This window comes from Papio anubis, chromosome 6, assembly GCF_008728515.1.
Source record: "Papio anubis isolate 15944 chromosome 6, Panubis1.0, whole genome shotgun sequence".
Lineage (NCBI taxonomy): Eukaryota > Metazoa > Chordata > Mammalia > Primates > Cercopithecidae > Papio > Papio anubis.
In genome coordinates, this window is record NC_044981.1 from 133,450,271 (window position 1) to 133,473,929 (window position 23,659).

Consider the following 23,659-nt stretch of genomic DNA (forward strand, 5'->3'; position numbering starts at 1 on the left):
GGAGCATATTGAATTTTGCAGTTTCTGCTTTCACACTCTTGGACCCCTGCTGCCTTCAGAACAATCCCAGGTTAGCCTCCTTGAGGAAGGGAGGCAACGTGAGAGAGGAAAGGGCAGTTGAGGCCCCAACTTGGGCTTGACGCCATCTGGCAACCCCTAGGCATGACAGTGGAAGATCTGTCCAACTGAGTTCAGCCCAAATTGCCAACCTTCAGAATCATGAAAGTGTACGTCCTTGTTGTTTTAAGCTACTAAACTTTTGGAATGTATAACTGATACAATCAATAACGGATACACTTATTCAAGGTTTGCACATGTGATTCAGATCAGAGACTTTCAACTGCAATTCATAGGTTAAAAACAGCATTGGTAACAATTACAATTTTATTAGGAATTATGAAAAATAGGAAGGTTCTTTTCACACTGAGCCCAAGTTCATCATTGTTTTAAAAGTTCCATTTCACCTCTAGTGAAGATGTATTTTGGGCAGATGTTCCCAGGACGTAAGCAAGCAATTTGCTCATTTTTCACCTACAAGATCTTGAAAGATACTTGATAACGATAATAAGATGTTTCACCATGCTTTTTAGGGTAGCGTGTGCCTTTGATAGCAAACACTAAATTATTCTTTAATTTATTTAATAATATATAACCTACCTATTTCCAAGAAGGAATTGAATCAGTTTGTTGATAATAGCATGGTTAGATACTCTTTACTAGGTGGTTCCAGAAATTGCCAGGGAAAGTACCTATAGTTTTCTCAAGTTTTACCTCATACAAGAATAAACCAGGGACTGGACTGCAGAACTAGAGCTGACGTACTGTAATATGCTATGGAGTAAATTGGTGTACTAGAATGCCAAGAGGCATGATGAATACTGATTTTTCTCTCATTTATTCTATCCCCTGCCCATCTGTTTTGGTTCCTCATCTTCAGTTGTTGAAATGAAAATGTATTTAATTGCTCTTTCAAGGGCTCATACATTCCGTTTTATGTTTCTGTGTCCAAAGGTCTATTATTATCCCATGTCTTATGGTCTCTGTATTTGCTTTTTGGGGAACAAAGTACAAGCACATTTCCATAAGTGAAAGGTAAGTTTTATAGTATGCTCCAAGTAATATACTAACATCTGTCTGAATGGGTCAGAGAGACTTATGAATATGACAGCCATGGGGATTTTTTCAAAGCTTCTGCACAAGTCTAGCTCGTGAAGTTATAAGGTAAACACATGGGGAAAAGTGTCCTTTACCTAATGGTTTGCTATTTTATTCGGACACAAACTATTTCGCTTACACCAGAAGCTATTTTTATTTGCCCTCAAAAAGTCCAAAGTGTCTGGCAACAAACATTGGAAATGGAATGCAAATTAAAACCAAATTTAATTCACTATAATAGGGAAGATCTGAAGAGTATGTAGAGACATGGACTATTCACATTGTGTAAACAACTGTTCTTTGACAAAGTGCAGTAACAGCTCAGTGTAAATTAACACCTATCTTACAGTCGGAACCTCAAAGAACCTTTCCAAACCATTCTCCAAATTCAGCAATACTGATAAGGTTACAAAGTGAAATCCTGCCTAAAATGCAGAGGAGCAAAAGCAAATATTTCAAGACCATGATTATATTTTACATGACTAAATGTTTCCGAGGCTTTGCCTATAAAAGTGTCAGGATAAATTTGTGTCTAATATTAACAAACGCAGTACTAAATTCAGATTGTTATAGCTGGGCACATGTAAGGGGCAAATCATGCAGCCAGTATTACAGATCTTTCGGTTAGCAATTAGTACAAAATACTGCATTTCTACCAGGATTCCCCATGCATAATAGCTACTGGCTTACTGTCACAAAAGAAATCACACACTGCATCCAAACCAAAGAAGCTGAAGCTAGAATGAGGACACTGAGTATTTTTGAAACGGCCAAAGGTATTAACCAATTTTAGGTAGAGATACATAAATTCTCTGCTCTAATCAAATAGGAATAAAATGAATAAAGACATGTTTTTAACAAAAGATAAAATTATGTGTTAATGTGTGTATTTTAAATTAACTCTTCTAGATGAATGCCATTGATGGTTCCCTGGATCTGAATTTTATGTTTCTCACTTCCCCTTATCATCTTCAAAAAGAAACTTTTACATTAGCATATATTTATGGCTTATTAAAATGTACTTAGTTATTCTATTTTAAAATAAATATCTTCTAAAATAAATATTTGATTCCAGAGTCATTGAGAAGGCCTTTAAACCTGTCATTTCTTTGAATAGGGAGGAAAGCAGTAGACTTCAGTTGAGACTGATGAATTTGCTGACGTACCAAGTAAGGATATTTATGTTTTTTATATATGTTTTATGATATATGTGTTTTATATGTACATGTTTTATATATATGGTTTTGTATATTAAATAATGATATGATATGTGTTTTATAGATATTAAATCAAATTATATATATAATACATAGGAAAACAAGTTCAGTGTGGTTCAAAGATGGTGTAACTGTTCAAAACACTAATGGAAACTTTGAAAGTCCTATAAATAATAATGGGATAATAGTTTTTATCTACACAACAGTCACTACATGACAGGCAATGTATTATATTTTGCCATCATTATCTCACTTAATATTTACAGCAATTCTGTGAGGTAAATACTATTCGTATCCTCATTTTACAGATGAGAAAAATAGTCACAACCAGGGTGCTTATGAATCTATAAATAATGCATGCGAAGGGCTTAAAGACAGGAGAAATGTAAGGTGGCCATAAAAGGGGTTTTCAGTGACTTGAAGAGCCTAGAATTAAAGATAATAACTGGAAATGGAAAGTCAGCCTAAAATAAAGAAAATATTTCATCAGAAACTGATGAGTTGCACAAAACATCAGGTCTTTGGGGAAAAAAATGGTTACCTAATAACAATGATGATAACAATGCCTAGAATTTATTGAGCACCTCTTATGCTTAGATACTTAACATACATGTATGTAGTATTTTACATCCATTTTACAGATGATGAAAATGAGGTTTAGGAAATTAAATAATGTCACACAAATTACAAGTTAGGATTCAAACCTTCTGTAGCCACTTCATAACGCCATGCTTCCTTGCATTAGGATACTGTCTGTTTTGTGGACGTCACAGAGAAAGAGAAGGCTAGACTAGTTTACTTATTTCTTCCAACTTTAAGATTATGTGATTTTAGTTTGTCTTTTAAGGTCAGTAAAACCTCCTGGGCCTTGCCAGAGTGGAAATTGCATCAAAATAGAGTTTAGTTTACTCTTAAAATAAAACTTGCTGAAAACAAAGGCAACAGTCATCAGCTGTCTCTATATGACAATTCAAATGCGCAACTCCTTAATCAGCTAACAGAGCAGCTTCCTCAATGATATACAAACCACTGAGACGGATCTCTAACAACTAGGAAAATCATCTAGAATCACAGTGATAGTTGCCATTCCACACACTGTTAGCCTGGACCAATGCTAAGGTTGACAACAAGAAACTCAAATATCTTTTACTAACAAAACAAATGAGTAGAAGGTGCAGACAAGGTGAAGAGAAAATGTTTTATAGATTGCCTAACACCTGGATGTGAACAACATGTCACAGCTTAGACTTATAGAAAACTATATCATACATACTGTCTTTCCAAATAAGAGCTTACTTGAGCAGTGAGGAGGAACAGAGAGAGGATGACATTTAGGAGGTACAACAAGCAAAGTGTTAGATCAATAATCAGCATCTGGAGATCAACTGATGTTTATCATCATCTTTTAGAATAGAAAGTCCTGTTTTCACTACAGTGATAACCACATTTTATTTTGTTTCTGCTCCCATGTATAGGGAGCCATAACTGCCATTATTAATCATTTTTTATTATAAATGTACAATAGTGTTCTAGTGATAATATATAATGGTCTCTGCATTATTGTGATCAGATCTTTGGTGGCAACTGGCTATTAAAAACAACAGTGTTGATTACATTTTTGTAGGTCAAGGTAGGATAAAACTTCAGACTTCAGGTTTCACCAAGTGGTTGGAAGTTGCCTATTTTACAGAGTTAAGGTAAATTATCACATTTAGCTAGGTTAATCTCAGGCTGTAAGTAGAAAACATACTTTGTGATCACTTTTACAAATTGGCAAGCAAAGTGTATGTTTTATTTTAAATAAATGTATGTTAGAATTTAAGTAAATTGTTACTGTAAATAATAAAAGCTGATATATCCCAAATACCTCACTATGCAGTGATTAAAAATAGGCAACATCAATTTGATATTTATAAAATGTTATTTCAGGCAATTTTTATGAAGTAATATCTTGCCAACAGATACTAATTTTAATTTCTGTTCTCTAGGAGAGTAATATATTTTACTATGCCACTCATAATCTATTTTAAACATCACATGAGTTATTCTGTGTTAATTATATGAGTTTACAGAAAATAGGATATGAACAAATCCAAGTTTTGTGTTTCAAAATACTAAACTTTACTGCTAAGCAAATAATGGCTTCTTCGTTCATTTTTAAGTTTCTTGAAGGCAGGTTAGTTGTTCTCATTTTATAAAATGACATGTGAACTATGAACGAGAGTTGAAAGAGGAGGATGGATTTGTATTAACTTATTAAGAAGAAATCTTAATTTGGGAAATTAATAAAATAATCTGTTCAGAACTCACCAACATACATAACATTGTAAAACTGTCCCAAATAATTCCTTTTAGAAAAAAAAGAGGCTGTGAAGTTAATCTGGGCACCCAGCTAGTGTCTCTTCTTCTGCATAGAAGACAATCTCTACTTGACAATCTCTGATGAAAAAGAATCTACCATAAATGCCATAATGTTTTAAATCTTAGAGGAGTCTCAAAGGTTAGCAGAAAATAAATGTCAGTATCGAGTTATATATACTTAAAATTTCTCATTTTGTAATTTTACCTCATTTTATATTTATTTTTAATTGAGGTAGAATGGTCTCTAAACACGGAAGCAGTAAACGAATAAAGGGCTGAATTCATTACTGTTGAATATATTGGCTAAACCACGTTTGCTTTCTCTGTTTATCAGTAGCCAGCACAGAGGTTACGAAAATAAGATTTGTAAGACTGACCCACGCTCAAATCACAGATCTACTGAAAAGTCACTGAGAAAATGACTTAACCTACCTAAATTCAGTGTTCTTATCACACAGTGGGGATGATAAGGAACGGGAATGTTACAAGAATGAAAAGAACCACATGTGAAATGCTTAATATAGTGCCTGGAAAATGGCAAGTTCTCAGTCAAGGTGAGCCTTTAAATAAAGTTCCTATTATGATGAACCCTGTGTGGTAAAAGGGACTGTAGAGAATGTCTGGAATTTGAAGGTGAATACATTGCTGAGTTAGGCCCAGGAACTGACTCTGCTTGGTGGGGCTGAATTTAGGTCACTAACTTTGAGAGACTGTGATGTCTAAATAGTTCCTAATGTGGACACAGACTATTCGTATAAATTCTTCATGATAGTAGTTAAAATCCACATATAAAAGGCCTGTGCGCTGCAAAAAATTCCATTTTGGATCCAGCAAAATCCAGGCCTGGTCACTGGCAACTGTCCCTGGAAGCTGTCAGTATTTTAGGGACCAAGGTGTCCAAGGGAAGTCCTTTCACAGTTCCTGCATTGGCTTTGTTTTGCCTGATCTCTTCAGCGGAATTTTATATCCTTTGTGAAATAAGAGCCTAATCTAAATTTATAGTGAGTATATAGATTCCTTTCACCAATACGCAAATTACCTGAGATCATGCAATGATCAGGCTTAGGTCATTTATCATGCATTTCTCTCTTTCTTTTTTTGAAATACACAAATCTATGGTGTGGATCAGTCTAAATTATATTTCCCAGAGAAGTAACTAAAGGGAGCAAAATTAACTCTTGTACAATACATGCTACTAAACTGTTTACTTATTCTAAGTAATAGGAGAAAGTTTATTTTCTGTAGTCAGTACCATATTAACAACAAGCACTGCAGACATTTCTCTTACTACATCTAAATTCTCTTGCTTGAGCCAAGCTACCTCCCTTACTCTCACCCCCAGGCCTTAGACAAGACCACCACGACCACAGGTGCTAAAACAGGCCCTGCAGATCAAACACACAAGGTGAACCCATTTTTTGATCTCTCGCACTAATTTAGCTTAAGGATACAGAAATATATCAAAAGGAGAATTGAGAATAAGTCAGAATTACATCCTCACTTGTGTCTTGTTTTATCTTATTTCAAAACTAAGAGTAGAAGTAGAAACTGAATCCTGGGGAAGGCCAATGGCACATTTTTCCATAACTGGAGAAATTTTAGAAGAAAAGAAAACATGAAAAGTCTAAAGATATTCTGTGTAACAATTCTTCGAGTTAGCTTCATGAAAGGTGAAGAGAAAACATTCCTAGAAGTAAGTGGAAATCACTAATGCTTAAGAGCAGTATATGGAAAATCTATACAGCATAATTATAAGATAATTAATTGTGCTTTAGAAAAAGGGTCTAGATATCAAAAACAATCCTATAATTTAATATTTTTTTCTGGAAGAAAAATTGCTATTATTTAACTCTCCAAAAGAATATAAACACTTCCAGTCTAGCAACTGAATTAAATATCATGTGTAACCCCTGCAAATACATTTCATCGTGGGGCAAGAATAAAGCAAATAGGCATTATAAAACTGGTTTAGGCCGGGCGCGGTGGCTCACGCCTGTAATCCCAGCACTTTGGGAGGCCGAGGCGAGCGGATCACGAGGTCAGGAGATCGAGACCATCCTGGCTAATACGGTGAAACCCCGTCTCTACTAAAAAATACAAAAAAATTAGCCGGGAGTGCTGGCGGGCGCCTGTAGTCCCAGCTACTCGGGAGGCTGAGGTAGGAGAATGGCGGGAACCCGGGAGGTGGAGCTTGCAGTGAGCCGAGATCGCACCACCACACTCCAGCCTGGGTGACAAAGTGAGACTCCGTCTCAAAAAATAAAATAAAATAAAACTGGTTTAGCTTTGTAGCTGGAGGATTGGCCCTTTTGTTAATATCATATGGGACAAGTGGAAATTAGAAACCTGCATATGCGACAGGGAGAAGATGAGTTAAGATTTCTAATGATAAATGTATTCAAAATGTTCAAAAAGTATTGATCACCAACAATAACAATGAAAACTTAAAGCCATTGTTGTTGATGGGCAGAATGCCAGTTCTCTTTAAAAGAAATGTTCCCAAAATAATCCCATTATGTTATCTTCCCCAGATTTTAATGTGCTATTGTTTAATTTTTGTGCTTAACATTAATATGATCTTTTTATTTTAAGTTTGCTTCTGGATAATTAATAAAAGTGATGATTAACAATTCAAGGACTGTTTCATGTTTACATTAAGAATATCTATATATTATCTAGTTAATTATGTGCATGTTAATAATTTATTTAACTTGAAAGCAATATTATAAAATTGGTAGTCTACTTCTTTAATTATCATTAAAATATATCATTATACTTGGGAAGAATGAGTGTGGATATACTAACAACTAAATATGACAATATAAATGTATTTGACAGTACATTTAATCACTCCCCTCTCACCTACCTTCACATTTATTTTCAGTGTAATACATTTTCATTAAAGATGGTTAAAATACAAAGAAAAAATGATTTTAAAATCTATTTTCCCAAATAACACCCAGTCTTAACTTTTTGGTGTATTTTTTAATACAGCCTTAGCTTCTGAGGTTAACTCTTATAAAACTAGAACATAAACAAAAATTCTTCTATTTAAGATACTATTACAATTTAGACACAAACAACATGCTAAAACAAGAAATGTTGACATGCACAAACATCATTAAAATAGGTAAATGTTGAAAGAAAAAGTGCTAAAATAAATTCCTTAAGAAAAGAATACTATAGAACAGCATTCTTTCCTTAAATTTATAAATAACCTATTTTGGATTTGTATGTATGCAAGATCTAAGAATTATATTTAGCTACTGATTTCAATGTACTTTCAATATGGCACTACCAAATCCAGAATCAGTAAGAAAAAAGAGAGACAGCAAGAGAGCAAACTACTCTCCACTTAATGTACATGAGTAAAAATACTTGACTTCATTGTTACTGCTTATGAGTTTTGTAGTTCAAGTGAAAATTGTGAAGCAGTATCCCCAAGGATTTTCATAAAAGCTGGGAAAAGAAACGTCAGTTGTCATTCAAGGCTTAAAGTATCTGTCCAGTTGATTACAAATTCAGGAAGATTCTAAAATTTTTAATATACTCAGATCTTTACTCTGTCACAAAGGCAATGCCAACCTGAAGCAAAACTGGAAACTCTGAGATGGACAAATCAAATAAAATGCCTCCAGGAGCTTCACTGTAGGTCTTTCAATGAATTGAGTAAAGCACACTGAGGATTTTCTCAGCTGTTCTTAGCTCAGCAGGATGGACACGAAGTCAGCAGGTGAACAGCAGAAGGTGGATAGATAGTGTCAGAAAGAATGAAGAGTAGAACTAGCTATTGCAAAAAAAAAAAAAAAAAAAGGGAGGTAGAGGGAGTCAGTCTTTCTCTTTGGAAATGAGACAGAAATGGAATCGAGGCCTCCAAAACTAACCGCGAAGTTAGTATACGTACAAACACACTCCCAGCCCTCGCGTGCATGCCAGTGCTTGCAGCCGTCACACTTCCTTCCCGTGGCTCCGGGTCGGCACGTGCAGATTCCTGTGACAGGGTCACAGGGCACAGGCAGTGAGCCATAGGGATCACACTCACATTCTTGGCAGGAGCCTCCAGGGCTGCTTGGACTGCCAGTATAGCCAGGGGCACACCTGAATTGAAACAGTGACAAAGCAAAAGAGGTTAATAGCAAGTCACATCTCCACATTGTTGTGTGCGTGGTCTTTTGTTTTGATGAAACAAAACTGATAGCAAGAGTCCATAAGTCAGTTAACTTTTCCTGTAAAGGGCCAGATAGTAAATAGTAGACTTTGCAGGACATAGGGAAAATCAAGATTATGCCGTGAAAAAGAAATAAAATTCTAAAGCATTCTGCTGTTGTTGTTGACGGAATTGAAAACGTAGTAATAATAATAATAATAAGTCAAATTACTTTATAATATCAGGCTACTAATGAGAAGAATTGGATTCTTCCTGAGGTTTGAAATTATCCTTCATTTGGGTTATAATTTAGTGCCTGCTATCATCAAATTGATTGTAAATGCTGACCTGTAACAACCGTTCTTAACTGAGTGCCATACAGAATCAGAAATAGGCCAAATTTGGCCTGTGGACCATAGTTTGTCTGTCACTGCTCTAGATCATAAACTTTTTTGTTAAGTCCTCTTCTACAATTAGAGATGAATACAATTCTATATTGACTTCTGGGCTTTCCTATACTCATGAATTTCAGAGCTCAAAATAACCAAATAATACAATGCATTAATTTTACTAATGAGGCAAAAGAGGCAAGTTAAGTGGCAATAGGCTACTCAGATTTTCTGTTTAATTTTATTCATCTTTTCTTTTTACCACATCTTCCTCAAGATGGATTTTTCATGTGTATCTGTGGAATTGGGTTAATGATATGCAAACAAAATATATAACACTGATTTGGAAAATTAGAACGAGAATCCAACTGGATGAACCCTAAATGCAGTCCATTAATTGACTCTTCCACCTACGTATGCATCCATTCACCTAAGTGTATTCCACTCGGGGTTATGACACTGGAAGTTTGGTAACTTTGCACAATGCTAGCAGGGCCATACATTGTGGTTCTCCCAGGACAATTTCATACTACCTGTTGTTTTGGCTTAATTGCTAAAAACACTTCCTGTTTTTAATATAGTGTCTCAGATTGGACAACAAGTTATATATATGGTCAGTGTAAATATAACCAACAGTTAGAATTTTTGTTGAACAGGCAAGTATGTGAGGAAGTTGAGAGACAGTAAGGGACTGGAGCCAGCAACTATAAATACTGGCAAGATAATCATAGACCATCTTTAGCTGCCTGAGACTGTGAAATCTGCATGGCTGACTGTGAAAGTTAATTCATCCTGGGCTGATTAGAAAAGGCAAAACATGAAGAAAACGATTTGTGACATTAGGCTTTTATACATTTATGTTTTTGATTATTTTCTTTTCAATAAAAGATTACAAATACTGAAAATAGCATTTAAGTAAGTCCACTTGAATGACTTCTTAACATTTACAGGTAAAATAATTGTATTCCAAGCAGATTAAGATTGATTAAATGTTCAAAGAGTTTATTACAAGAGTATTGAAAATAAAGTATGGGGAGAGGTTTCTATATTACAGGGATACTCAAGAAATTTAAGCAGTTTTAGACCTAACCTGATCAGTCTGGGCAGGTCAAAAGATGATTTAAATGATTTAAGAAGCTCTCAGCACTGGAACAAATTTATTTGGAAGGTTACAATAAAAATTTAACCAAGAACTTTGGTTTAATATAGCTGAATAAAGCAATTTTTCAGAGACATATAACCTGATCATTTATATGTTAGAGATGATGAATGCAAAGCTATAACAACATTTGAGGACAGGAAAAACAATTTAAGTCACTCACATTTGACACTGGATGGCCCTGCTCATCTATATGCTATACAAACCGACAGCTTTTATCGATTAAATACTCCTGGATATTAAAAATAAATTTTCTGGAATCATTCTGCTTTAACACTATAATTGTTATTTTAGTGTACCCTTCTAGCCTTTTCTATACACATGCTTTTGTAGAAAATGTAACTACAGTGTATAAATGTAGCTATATTATAAATTTTTTTTTCATGAATTACTGTATATAATCCTTTTGGTGCCCAGCAATGCTTTTAGTCACTATCCTACTGGTGACTATCCTACTGCAAGAAATAAGTATTAGTCTAACCATAAATACCAAAGCTCCCTGGTGGATATTAACAAGTATGTACTTGTATCACCTATATCTATATCTAAATGATGTACATATCTTCAGAACAAATGGAAATATTTTTAGATTTGGTGTTGCAGTGAGTTATTTAATTGCTGCTAATTTCTGTTGGCATGGAAATTGTGAATCCACTGTTTTATATATATGCAAATATTGGATATTGTGTTTAGAGTTACCACATATGGGTTTATTTAGAAATATATTTTACAAATGTATAAAAATTGCATTGGGATTTATAAAAGTTAAGCCTAATTATTTAGTTACTTATTGCCATGATTAATATAGCTGTTGCTTGCTATATAAAACAAGACTCTTAAGTGGGCGCTGATAATTAGTATTAGTTTATATTTGCAAAGAAACTTATTTAAGTGTTCTTCGGAGAATCTAGCAAAGGAATGGGTGAAGTAGGACATGGAAAAGAAAAACTCTAAGGGTGTGATTTCAGGTGATGTCCCAGTCTTAGCCTGATTCCATGGAATGCTCTGGAGCATAAAATAAGATCTCAAAACTTGTTCCACTTAGGGGCCAAAGAGCTGGACTTTTGTACTCTCATGCTGGTTAGCCATGGGCCACTGCAGGAAGGTGGGGTAAGCACTCAGGCCTTTCTTCCTCTTCTGTTGGAGAGAAGGTTTCAGTGTAGGTGCCTAGGCAGGGCACCAACAGTGTCCTTTACACACTTATTGTCACAATATTAGTGTAAAGTAGGTGGCCTATCGATGATTCCTGAGATTATAGATGAGGCAAATGGAATATAGCTAAACTGTTGGAACTGAGCAAAGTCTATGGATCTTTATAAAACTTTTATACTGCTAGCAATTATGCTAGAATTATCATGTGTGTATAATGTTAGTAGTTAACATTAGTAACTCTCTGTTATATCAGAGATAATACCTAAAATGTACTAAAAATGGTGGTGACAAATTTGAATATCCAGGATACTGATCTTATAGAAAATATGTATCTGGAAGATATTAATTACAACCTTTCTAGACAGTGAGTTTGTTTAGACAGTAAACTGTATTCCTTAATTTACCATTTGGATTACATTCAGAATTCAATTTAACACTGTATACATGCATTATGAGATTTCATAAGCAATATGGTAAGAGAAAACATTTAAATCATATTGTTTGCCTATTGAAAAGAAAAATTGAATAACAAATACTTTATTATCTGGGTACTAATTAAAAATTCTTGATATTATTTATATTTTGAGTTATGTATACACTTGCTGGTGTAGTGCCACAGTATTCAGAACAATGATGTGAATGCAGTGACTTCCAGACAATATTTTCCAGTGCATTAAAATAAGAAAAGTGTAGCCAGTTTTTTATTAGTAGTAACTACTGCTAAGCTTTTGAAAATTGATTTGTTCTTACAAAATTATATATTTACATATAAAATTATATATATATACACTAAAGCATAAATTAGATAATTGTGAAATAGTTTGGAATCTTTGAGATAGTCTAAACATGGTGGAAATAAACAACTTTCTTTGGATAAATTCTAAGATACACAAGTAGTTTTGAAAGCATTATAATTTAAACTACTATGCAAATATTGAAGTTCTTCAAATAATGAATGTTTTCCTATTGTGACCTTTTACCATATAATCCCTACATATCATTACTCTGTATGTTTCATGGCTGTTGGTACCTTTCACAATACTGGCCTTCGTATCCCCGTGGACAAGCAGTGCAGCGGTAGTCATCAAGGCCTTCTGTGACACAAGAGGGGCTGAAACTGAATCAGAAAGAAAAGGATTGCAAAAAAAGTTTAATCCATTTATTTCATAAAATAGTATTCCTATCCATTATCAAGGGTTTTGGGACCTACTTTTAAGTGGTGATAAATGCCATCCTTATAATTAGCTGAAGTTCTTATTTAATGGTAGGACATCACAGTGAAAAACCATTAATAATAGTAAACAACTACATATTGTTTGGTTTAAATGATGGATTAAGAATGCATCACACAAGGCATGTTAATATTCTGGAATTTAACAATGATGTGACAGCCATGAATATACTAAATGTCCAGCAAAATTGTCCTATTGTTCACTAATCAAAAGAAAAATCTGACTAGAATTTATGCACATTGTCTGATAGTAGAATAGCTATTACTTATTATCTTTTAGGTTAAAAAAAGGGCATAAAATCTATATAATTTTTTTTTCTTGAAAACTCTGCCCAAATGGCCACCAGTGCCTCAAGACATGAAGTGTGAATAAATGTTTCACTTGGAATAAAAGAATATCTTTTCTAATTTACATCCAGATTTCAAACTACATTTTACTTTGAACACAAAGTAATGTGATTTAGTAGTGAGGAAAAAAGGGAAAGCTTTTTCTATGAAAATGACTATTTTATGGTATTTTCTAATAATTAGGTCTTATATAACTTCCCCAATGTTTTTACTACAATGCTGGTAGACCACAGCCAGTCTGTCTTGCTTCAGGATTTCCGATGATCTTATTCCATAAAAAAAAAAAAAAAAAAGACTCCACAAGACTTGAAAACTAAACTATATTAGCATGCAGTTTTGGGTTGTTACAAACTTCTCTCAGCTGCATTCCCATTAGATAAAACTGAGTGATGCATTGGAAACTTGGAAATGAAAAACATGTATCTGTTACAGAACAATAATGCTGCACACACCATTTTTCTTTTCGCTGCTTCACTAAATCAGTTGATGCTGAATACGCAATAAGGTGTACAGGCCAGGCCCACAGCTCCTTTTGGTCAGGTGCCATTAGGACCTAATGTTAACTGTCTTCTAATGCATTACATCAATAGTACGTGAATAAGTAATAGGCTCTAACTTTTGCAAAATATGTGAACAAATTGATCTACTACTCACAAACTCATTATCCAACAAATTTATTTTTGCCTTCACAAAAAACAAACTTATAACTGACACACTCTGCCAAGTTTTTAGCACATTCATTTAAAGCCTGATACTGAGTGCATCTGTGCATGCGCACTCACACACACGTGTGCACGTGCACACACACTCTTATACAGATTTTAGACATTTCCAGTGAAACTCTAAAGAATCAATAAGATTAAATTCCATTTTTTATAGTAAAATAATGAAATGTCAATAAATAAGTAATTAATAAAGTGTTTACTATGTAGGAATGTAGTAATTCTTGAATAGTTGATTTTTTTTTCAAATTATGATATTATGGTGGATTGCACTGTTTCCTTATATGTCATAAAAGATCTTCTGGAGGGAGTAGGGATTCCACCTCACTTGAAGCTTGAGTTTATTCTTTCTGTTCACAACTTCCTAATCTGCTCTCAATTCTCATTTCGTCTGCAGGGCTACTCAGAAATCCTTGGACTTTTCTCATGGTGACCATCTTTTACATTTCCCTATGGCTGCTAATTCCAAACTCCCTTCAACAGAATTTTAAACATTTACAGAGTCTGCTCTCTGTGTCATCTTCTATGGACACTGCAGAGATAAATGGGCTTCTGGAAACCATTTCCTTCTGGTTTTTATCCCAGTTCATTGGTTGTTCCTTTTCAGTTTCCTTTGTTGGATCTGTGGCATGTCCTTGATCTCTTAACGTGCTTCATAATTCAGTTTTCTGATTTCTGCTCCCTTCTCCTCTCTCCTCTAAATGATCTCACTTAGTCCTAAGGGCTCTAAACATTGTGCCTACCTTCACAGATTTAAAGTAAGTTTCTCCCTCTCCAAAAATACACCAGATCTTTCCCTAATTTTCCCCATCCCAGTCAATGGCCACTCCATGTTTCCATTTGCTCTGCCAAAAACCATGGTGTCAACCGTGTCTCCTCTGTCACACTCCACTTATCTCCTATCTGCAAATGCTGCTGGTGCTTCCATCAATAACACCACTGGATTATCCTGTACCAAGACACCTCTTGCCACTGGAAGATTTTTAGCCTTCAGGACATTTAGATATTCATTAGAGCTTTGCTGACTTCATCTCCTAGCACCCCCTTCTCATTCACTCTGTTCCAACCACCCTAGCATCCTGTTGTCTGCCAAGCATGGGCCAAGCATGGGCCTGTCTCTGGGCCAGTGCAGTGACGTTTTTGTCTGAGGGGACTGTTCTTCCTGCAGGTATTCACATGACCCACACCATTCACATTTCTGCACAAGTCTCATCTGTTTGTGAAGATCATTGACCACCTTATCTAAAATCATACCTTAGTCACCCTAAGTTCATTGAGGCTCCTTTGTTTCTCCTGGTAGTACTTGTCATTACCTGACATTAGATTATATATCTACTTCTTTATCTTACTCTCTCATAAAAAATATAAGCTCCAGAAGGCTAGGAAACACAGGCTGTTTTGTTCACTTGTATATTCCCAGTATGAAGAGCCATGCCTAGCATTGGGTTGGGCCCTCATTAACTTTTTCTTGAATAAAGAAATAAATAAAATATTATGTTTACCTTCAAGGAATTTACAATTCCATGTGAGAGACAGATATGTACACATATAGGACAGGAAACATATCTTTTATCTATTCATAGTGTTGGGATGAAGTACATGCTTAGTAAATGTTCATCTTCTGAAAGAATGATTGAAATAATTCTGTATAGTAAAATGTGTTAGTTGTATATAAAATGTACAAAATACACGCTGTGCTATGGATAGGTTTTGTGGCAGAGGTAATGTTTGAAAAATGTCTTTAAAAATAAATTAGATTTTACAGGGATTGTCTCACGGAATAGCAAGAGCAGATCGCTAACGACGTCTAGATAAGTGCAAGAAACGCCAAACTTGGCATTATATAGAATGGTGTTGAGGGCATGGAACCTGGAAAGGCAGTCAGATTACAAAGGGTTTCTAATGCTCAAAGAGTCTGATCTTTCCTTGGGAAGGCACTGGAAACTTCTAAGGGTGTGTGAGCACTGCCACTCTGTTATAAGAGTTAAATTTCTACCATATTTGTTTTGGTAAGAGATAATGAGGACTTGAACTAATGCTGTGGAAATGAGTCAGTAATCACTCATCATCCCTCCATATTTCTCACTGACTGCACAGATTGAAGTCATAAATTGAGATATCTCGGCCTCCTCCATCTATTCCTCAGAATCTGTTTTTATGTCTTGAGGAGAAGTGCCTGTTTTCTTTGCCCTGGCTGGTTTCTTTGCTTCACATTTTAATTATTCTCTTCTCACCATTTATAGGTCTTCACTTTGTTAATTAGCCTAATATGTCCCAAGCTTTAGATGGTGATATTAGTGACTCACGAACTCCATTTAGTAGGTTTTGGCTAAAATTTTTTTCTAAAAATGTAAAATAACAAAATTAAATAAACAGCATGGTGTATAATACATCTATTTAGATATCTACACACACAAGTTTTTGTGGGTTTCTGGCTTATGATATAAAAAAGTGTTTCTTACAGTGGTTGCAATCAATAAAGTTTGAAAGTCACTGACCTTGCCATTTTAATTTGATATTTTGATTCAGTGTCTTTTGCATAAAAATTTACTCAAATTATACAAATCACATAAAACAACAATGAAACAAAAATGAAAACAGACTCTGTTATTGATCCTGCTAACCAATCAGGGTAGTATTCTACCATTTTATTCTTGAAATTTCTTAAAACTTTAAATTAAAATTCTGCTTTCATTATTGATGGTCAAAATTCATCAATGATTCTTATAGTGTAACCACAGGACCAACCAAAACTGGGCCTACCCTATTGATAACAAAATGTCAGGTTACCTTTTAGGTATAACAGAGCCAAAAACTGCAAGTCGTGTAGCCTAGGCATGTTCAATAGAAAAACTGTGACCTCTAACACCACCAGGAACCAACTATTCCTCCCCTTGAACCAACAAAACAGGGACAAAATCAAAACCTGAACATTGGCACTACTTCGGAAATGAGGGGTTCATTGGCCCAGAAGATCTAGGGCTAAAATCTGCCTCAATATACCTTACTGTAAGTGATCAAATTTGAAGCCCTCCAATCAGACTTTGCCAAGCTAGCATTTCTAAATCCTTTGCCTTGCCTTCTGATCCCTTGAAACTTTCCTCATATCCCAAATTAGGGAGACAGATTTGAACCTGACTCTTGTCTCCTTGCTGACCAATTTTGCAATAAACCTTTTCTTTTCCCCAAAGCCAATGCCAACGTTATTGGCTTCAATGTGCTTCAGGCAGCAAGCCCATTTATTTGCTCAATTACAATAGTCAGTTGCCACCATATTCACTGGGTCTCCCTTGTGAAAGCAGCAACTAATACTGTTCATTGCTCTTCTCTCCCTTGGTGTCAATGGCAGTGCCGCCCGGGTTCCCTCTCTTCTGACTGCTCCTGCTTTGGCTCTCCTTTTTCTTCTTTCCCAACATGAAGTCCTGCCTTTCCTTCTTTCTATATACTAGCTTTGGATACATTAGCCTGGGAAATCTTATCCAACTTTAATTCACTTATTAACATATCTTTTCCTTCATCTGCTCCTACAATTTTCAGATTTCCATTTCCTGCAGCTATTTGCATATTTCCATTCAGACAGATATGTTCTATCAATCTGAACCCATTTGAAACATAAATTATCTTTCTTCTCTAACAGCTCTCTCCTGGTTTCTCTATTTCAGTTAATGGCACCACCCTTTTCGGGGGCAACCTGCCTAAAAACCTCAGTCTTCAACTCCTGCCCGGACCCTCACCCCTCACATCTAATTAGTTTTCAAATCTGTAGAGCTGTATTAAACAATTTTCTCACATTCATTCCTTTGTCTCCATTCTTGTTACTATTACCTACTTCTGGTTCTAATTATCTTTTGCCCACGCGAGTATACTAGCCTTTTAATTAGTCTCTATGCTTTTCTCATTTGCCTGTTTCAATTCATTATACTCAAATCTATTATAATAGTTTTCCTAAAATGTGGCTATAATCATATTAACCTTTTTTTCCAAAATAAAAACTTGTAGTGTTTCCTTATTACATAGAAAATTAGATAACTATTTCTTAGACTGGTATTTAGGGTTTTCTACAATATGGACTTTATTCTCCCATTCATTTTCATCTGCGACTATGAAATTGTGTCTGAACTCCATGTTCCAAATTCTGTTACTTATTAGGTTTTGCACATCCCTTGTATTTTCTAAGCATTTGCCCATTTAATTTTCTACTATTCCCACCAGTGAAAATCTTTAAATTAATTATTTAAGATCCATTATACATGCTACTATTTCTTTTCATATGTTCTTGAAGCTTCCGGTATTAAGTGTGGTGTTTTGTGCCTTTGAATTCTCTTTACATTTAAGTTGATACCCCTTAACACACAGGTTTTACAGTGAGCTCCTCCAAAAAATGGCATGCTTCTCTTGTATATCTCCTGTAGCTTTTATTATAGTGTAATCACCAGGGAATTTTCAGTTAGTTATTACATTTTTCTAATCCAAATGGCTTACTTTTTAAAACAATTAAATACATGGCATTATCTTGTTTAAATCTGGGCATCAAGGAGAAATTAGGGAAAGAAAGACAAAAATAATACTATTTTTCATACACCTACTACTTGGTCCCTGGATGAACAATAAGACCATGCATATTATCCTCTTCAATATCCAGCTTACCTAAAAATTTACATTTGACACCTGTAAAAGGCTTGTGATTCCAGCCAACAAAAAAGAGGAGCTTTCAGAGGAAAAGGAGATGATTTACAGGAAATGTTTTCAGAATGCATACAAAGCCGAAGATGAAGAAGAAAGTGAGTAGGCACAGGTGCAAAGATCACGTTGTCTGAATTGCTCTGTGGCTCTTTAACACTCAAGATAAAGTGTCCAGAATTCTAATTCTGAACAAACTGCCATACATTATTTTCAAAAGCAAATTCTTCTGGGTGACAGAGCGAGACTCCGTCTCAAAAAAAAAAAAAAAAAAAGCAAATTCTTAGAGTAAAACTGCCCTGCCTTACTGAAGTCTATAAATCACTTAACAGAAAGTGCAGGTAGTCTGGGCAAAAAGGTAAATGAAAACACCTACAGTTTTCATCAATATATAAACCAGTGCAGAATCTTCAGACAGCACTGAAAGAAGATATGCCAGCTTTTGTTTCTTGTTAGGGCTGTGTTTCCATGGTACCAAGCTCAGACCATCTTAAGAAAAAGGAGGTTGTGATTCCGGGAGTTTCCTTTTTTTTTGGAGCATAACAAGTCACCTGCTTTAATTGTACAATTTTTCAATTGTTTTCTTGATAATTATTTCCAAATCTTGAATCAAACACATAAAATAAATGGAAACAGCCACAAAAATTACATAATATGCACCCGAACAATCCTTCATAGCTGATATTATGGGCAGAGGTATAGGTAAACATTAGACAGGTATATTTATGAAACCATGCATATTTTTGTGTGTGTGTGTGTATATATATATAATTTGTTTTATAAACATATCTTACATTAATATTGGTACTTACATTTTAAGTAATAAGTATTATTTACTTGGGGTAGAGTTCCAAAGGAAAAATGAACCATAGGGTATTATATACTCACTTTTGTCATGTTTTTATATTATTAAAAATATCTCTATCTTAAATTGAGATTTTTGTCTACATGGAAAAAATAGCCAAATCATAGACAGCCCATGTGCTAGACAGATGGCGTTTCTGATAGGGAAATGTGGTTATATTTCTCAATCTTACTTGTTACTGGAAGAAATCAGAGGGCAGGCACATTGCTGACAGTCATTTGGCAATCCCTTGACAATTCCATAGTATCCAAGAGCACATCGTTCACAGAAGTCACCAGCAGTGTGATGTTGACAATTCTGTAAAGGAAATAAGTTTGTTTTTCATTTAGTGAGAGTTAGGATGTAATTTATCATACAGTCCCTAGCTATGAATATGTGTCTATGAACACATATACTTTCTTACAGACACACACACACACACACATACACACACACACTTTATCACTGACAAAGAATTCAGTCTTTGATATAAATATTTTTAAAGAAGCTCTTTTATTTGAGAAACTAATAACGAGCTATTGTAGCTACACTGACAATAAGAGTTACTATTCTCTTTTCCCTGCACCGATCGCTATGTAAATATTTCTCCTACTTTAAATTGGGGAATAGACTTCAAGAGTCTCTGAAATTTATTATTTCTTCTAGGCATTTACGTTTCTTCATATCCCAGATTTTAGCTCTCTGAGATGTTAGAAAAAGGTGCTACAAATACTGTGGCCTTGGCACATGCCCACTAGTGGGCTTTCTGAAACCACCTCAAGGTGGAAAGCACAGATGTAGGTGGTTCTTCATAAATATGGAGGAATCAATCTAAAACCAGCAATCTCCGATCAATATCTTCTTTTTTATGCTTGCATAATAAGAGACATTGGAGTGATATCCTTTAACACCTTTCCACAAGGAAATGAGAATAGCTTCAGAATAGTGTGTAAATAGCTTCAAATTAAAATTTTCACGAAGCAGAATTATATTTAATGCAATAATCAATTATGCAATAAGAACTTAGGAAGAGCTACATGGAATCAACTGAAACAGTCAATGAAAGAACATCCTACCTTCTAGAAATTTACGTAAGCTTTGGGAAAATAATAATTAAAAAAAACCACCTGACAAAAAATAAACATGGCAGCAAGAATGCAACATTGAATGCTGTTTCGTGGGAATGTGGTCCTTGCATTTGAGAGTTGAGAAAAAGGAAGAGAGGGAATTTGGAATTGGATTTTAGTTGGATTTTATAAGACAGGATTTGGACTGGTCAGAACAGTGACTTACATCTTATAAACAACATCGAAAGAAAAGTTGAGAAACAAATAAGTCAGTAACAAAGTAGGTGGACATGTTAGTGAACTGGCTTCCTGATAATCTCAGCTGGAGCCACAAAGCTGCCTGCAGGCTCTATACTGAACTTGGATGATATCCCATAGACTGGGCTCTGCTTCATTTAATCAATCAAGAAGAATGTATTTATTCTTCTTGAAGAATGTTTCATGTGTCGTCTAACGGCCAGACAATTGTTGGTATGGAATGTGTGGTAATTCACAACAAACAATAGCTGATGTCATTTCCACCACAGATATTGCTATGGAATTAATTTTTGCTTAGAACTTCTGCTAACTCTTTCTGAGAGTTTATGCTATTTCTTGCAGTGAAACTATGACATTGCCACAGTGAATTTTAGATCATTTAGTTTTTACATTTTTCGTGTTATATTTGAAAGTATATTGTGACATTTACAGATTTTATAACAATGTGAAATGAATCCGGTTTTTCCAATATGACAAGGTACAAATCTTGTCATTTTGTTTGTTTGTTTGTTTTTCTTTTGAGACAGAGCTCTGTCACCCCGGCTGGAGTCCAATGGCATGATCTTGGCTCACTGCAACCTCTGCCTCCTGAGTAAAGGGATTCTCCTGCCTCACCCTCCCGAGTAGCTGGGACTACAGGCACATGCCACCATGCCCTGCTAATTTTTGTATTTTTAGTAGGGATGGGGTTTCACCATGTTGGCCAGGCTGTTCTCGAACTCCTGACCTCAGGTGATCCACCCACCTCAGCCTCCCAAAGTGCCTGGCAAATCTCAAATCCTCTACTTCTACACCTCACCCTCAGTCAATGATGGCCCCCTATTTTAAGAGACAAGAAAGCTCTAATTTCAAGTGTCATTGCAGAAAAGTGTTTAGCAGAGCAAAATGATTTGTCATATTTTGCCGTTGATTTAAGTGCCATAATCCTCTTTTATTCAACCATCCAAAAGAACCACCATTTTTTAGCAATAAAAGAGCCATTCTGTATTTAACAGTAGCATTATGAGAGATAATGTCTCCAAGATAAAATGATTATCTATTATCTATTATAATAATCCAATCTAATTTGGATGCTCCCTTGGTTTCCTGGCAAACAATTCAGTGTCTTGCCACATTATTTTCCATCCATTTGACATTTGTTTCCGTCCTTTGTCTGAAGCTACTCCACTCCTAAATTGGTTTCCTTGCCTCCTGCCTCCCCATTTTCTCCAGCATCTTCATTCCCTCCTTTGCAGGCTCATTCCCATTAATATTTGAAATTGGTCAAGCCTTTCCTGTCTTAAAAAAAAAAAAAAATCTGTGAGGTCTCAAATTGCTCAACAATGTCTATCCTATTTTCAATAAGCTTTTTAAAAGACATTGTTTACATTCCTGGTCTCTACTTCTTCACCTCCCATTCACCCTTTAAACAGGCTTCTGGTTTCACCATTAAACACAATACCAGAATGACCCATAAGATCTTTGTTGCTAAAGCAAAACTTAGAATCATCAGGTCTCATGATATGTACGTTTTCTGTAGCCACTGATATTTCTGGATACTCTTTCTTTGAAATTTTCTCTTCCCATGGTTTCTTTTTCTTTTTCTTTTTTTTTTTGAGACAGAGTCTCGCTCTGTCGCCAGGCTAGAGTGCAGTGGTATGATCTTGGCTCACTGCAACCTCTGCCTCCCAGGTTCAAGCGATTCTCCTGCCTCAGCCTCCTGAGTAGCTGGGATTACAGGTGTGCGTCACCATGCCCAGCTAATGTTTGTATTTTTAGTAAAGACGGGGTTTCACCATGTTGGCCAGGATCATCTCAATCTCTTGACCTCGTGATCCATCCCCCTCGGCCTCCCAGAGTGTTGGGATTACAGGTGTGAGCCATGGCACCCAGCCCCCATGGTTTCTTTAAGAGTAAGCCAGTTGATGTTTCTCCCATTTCTATGGCTACTCTAATTCTCCTTTATGGATTCTTCCTTCCCTTTCTGTTTAATATAATTGATGCCCTTAATTCTAACTTTGATCCTCATCTCTTTTTTCTCCTCCATATTTACCTTGGTGATTTCATCCATTACTATGACTTCAGTTAATGGTGTCCCCAAAACTCTGTATTTTATGTATTCAGCCTGGATATCTCTGTTGGGTTCCAGACTTCCACTTCTAATTGCTTCTTGAGTAAATATTGTATAACACAGAAGCGCCTTAAATTTGAAATGACCACAATTAAGTTCATCTCTTGCTAAACCTGCGAATACTCCTGTATTTCTCATTTCATCTGAGGTCACTGTCATCCACTCAATTGCCAAGGTCGGCAACCTACAGGCCTCTCTTATCAGAGGTATCCATCAGATCATCAGTTCCACAAGTCTATTACTCTCTGTTTCTTGACTTTCTTGTTGCTACTATTTTCATCTGGCCACTGTCATATTTTACTTGGATTATTAGAATAGCCTCTTAGCTAAAGATCCTGTCTCCATATTTTCTTATCTGGTGATTTCTCCACACTGCAATCAGAGTGATCATCCTATGAACATATCAGACCATGCCCTTCTCTTGCTTGAAAGGCTACACTAGTTCCCAAATGCAGTCAGGATGAATAACAAGTTATTAGCATGGCAAGGAAGAGTTCATTATCTGCCACTCCGCCCCCTCCACGCCTTCACCACCACAGTACTTACCCCTACATATGTAGCTGTAACCACGGCTTTCTTTGCATATAATGCCATAGCAGCCACATGGGGCCATCTGAAATTCTCAAATTATGCGGATACTCTTTATCACTGCTGGGACTTTTCATTTGCAAATCCTTAGCTCTAGAGTGTATATCGGGCTAGCACCTATTCATTCAGCTCTCATTTTAAATGTCAGTTTCTCTGAGAAACATTCCCTGTTGCCCTAAAATTGGCTTAAATGCTCCTTTTAGTGCATCAAACATGGGAGGCATTCAATGA

General features: G+C 35.6%; 1 protein-coding gene across 7 annotated transcripts in view; it reads right to left on the reverse strand.

Annotated features, from left to right (window-relative positions):
• Window positions 1-23,659, reverse strand: part of LAMA2 (laminin subunit alpha 2) — a 618,419-nt gene that overhangs the window by 154,787 nt on the left and 439,973 nt on the right. For 6 of the 7 annotated variants that reach the window (XM_021936880.2, XM_021936881.2, XM_021936884.2 and 3 more), the window contains 3 exons: window positions 19,599-19,723; window positions 12,611-12,697; window positions 8,638-8,831 (listed from right to left, as the gene is read on the reverse strand). In XM_021936880.2, the coding sequence (XP_021792572.2) occupies window positions 8,638-8,831; window positions 12,611-12,697; window positions 19,599-19,723 (406 nt within the window). The remainder of the gene's footprint in view (window positions 1-8,637; window positions 8,832-12,610; window positions 12,698-19,598; window positions 19,724-23,659) is intronic. The other variant, XM_021936883.2, reaches the window with a different exon arrangement.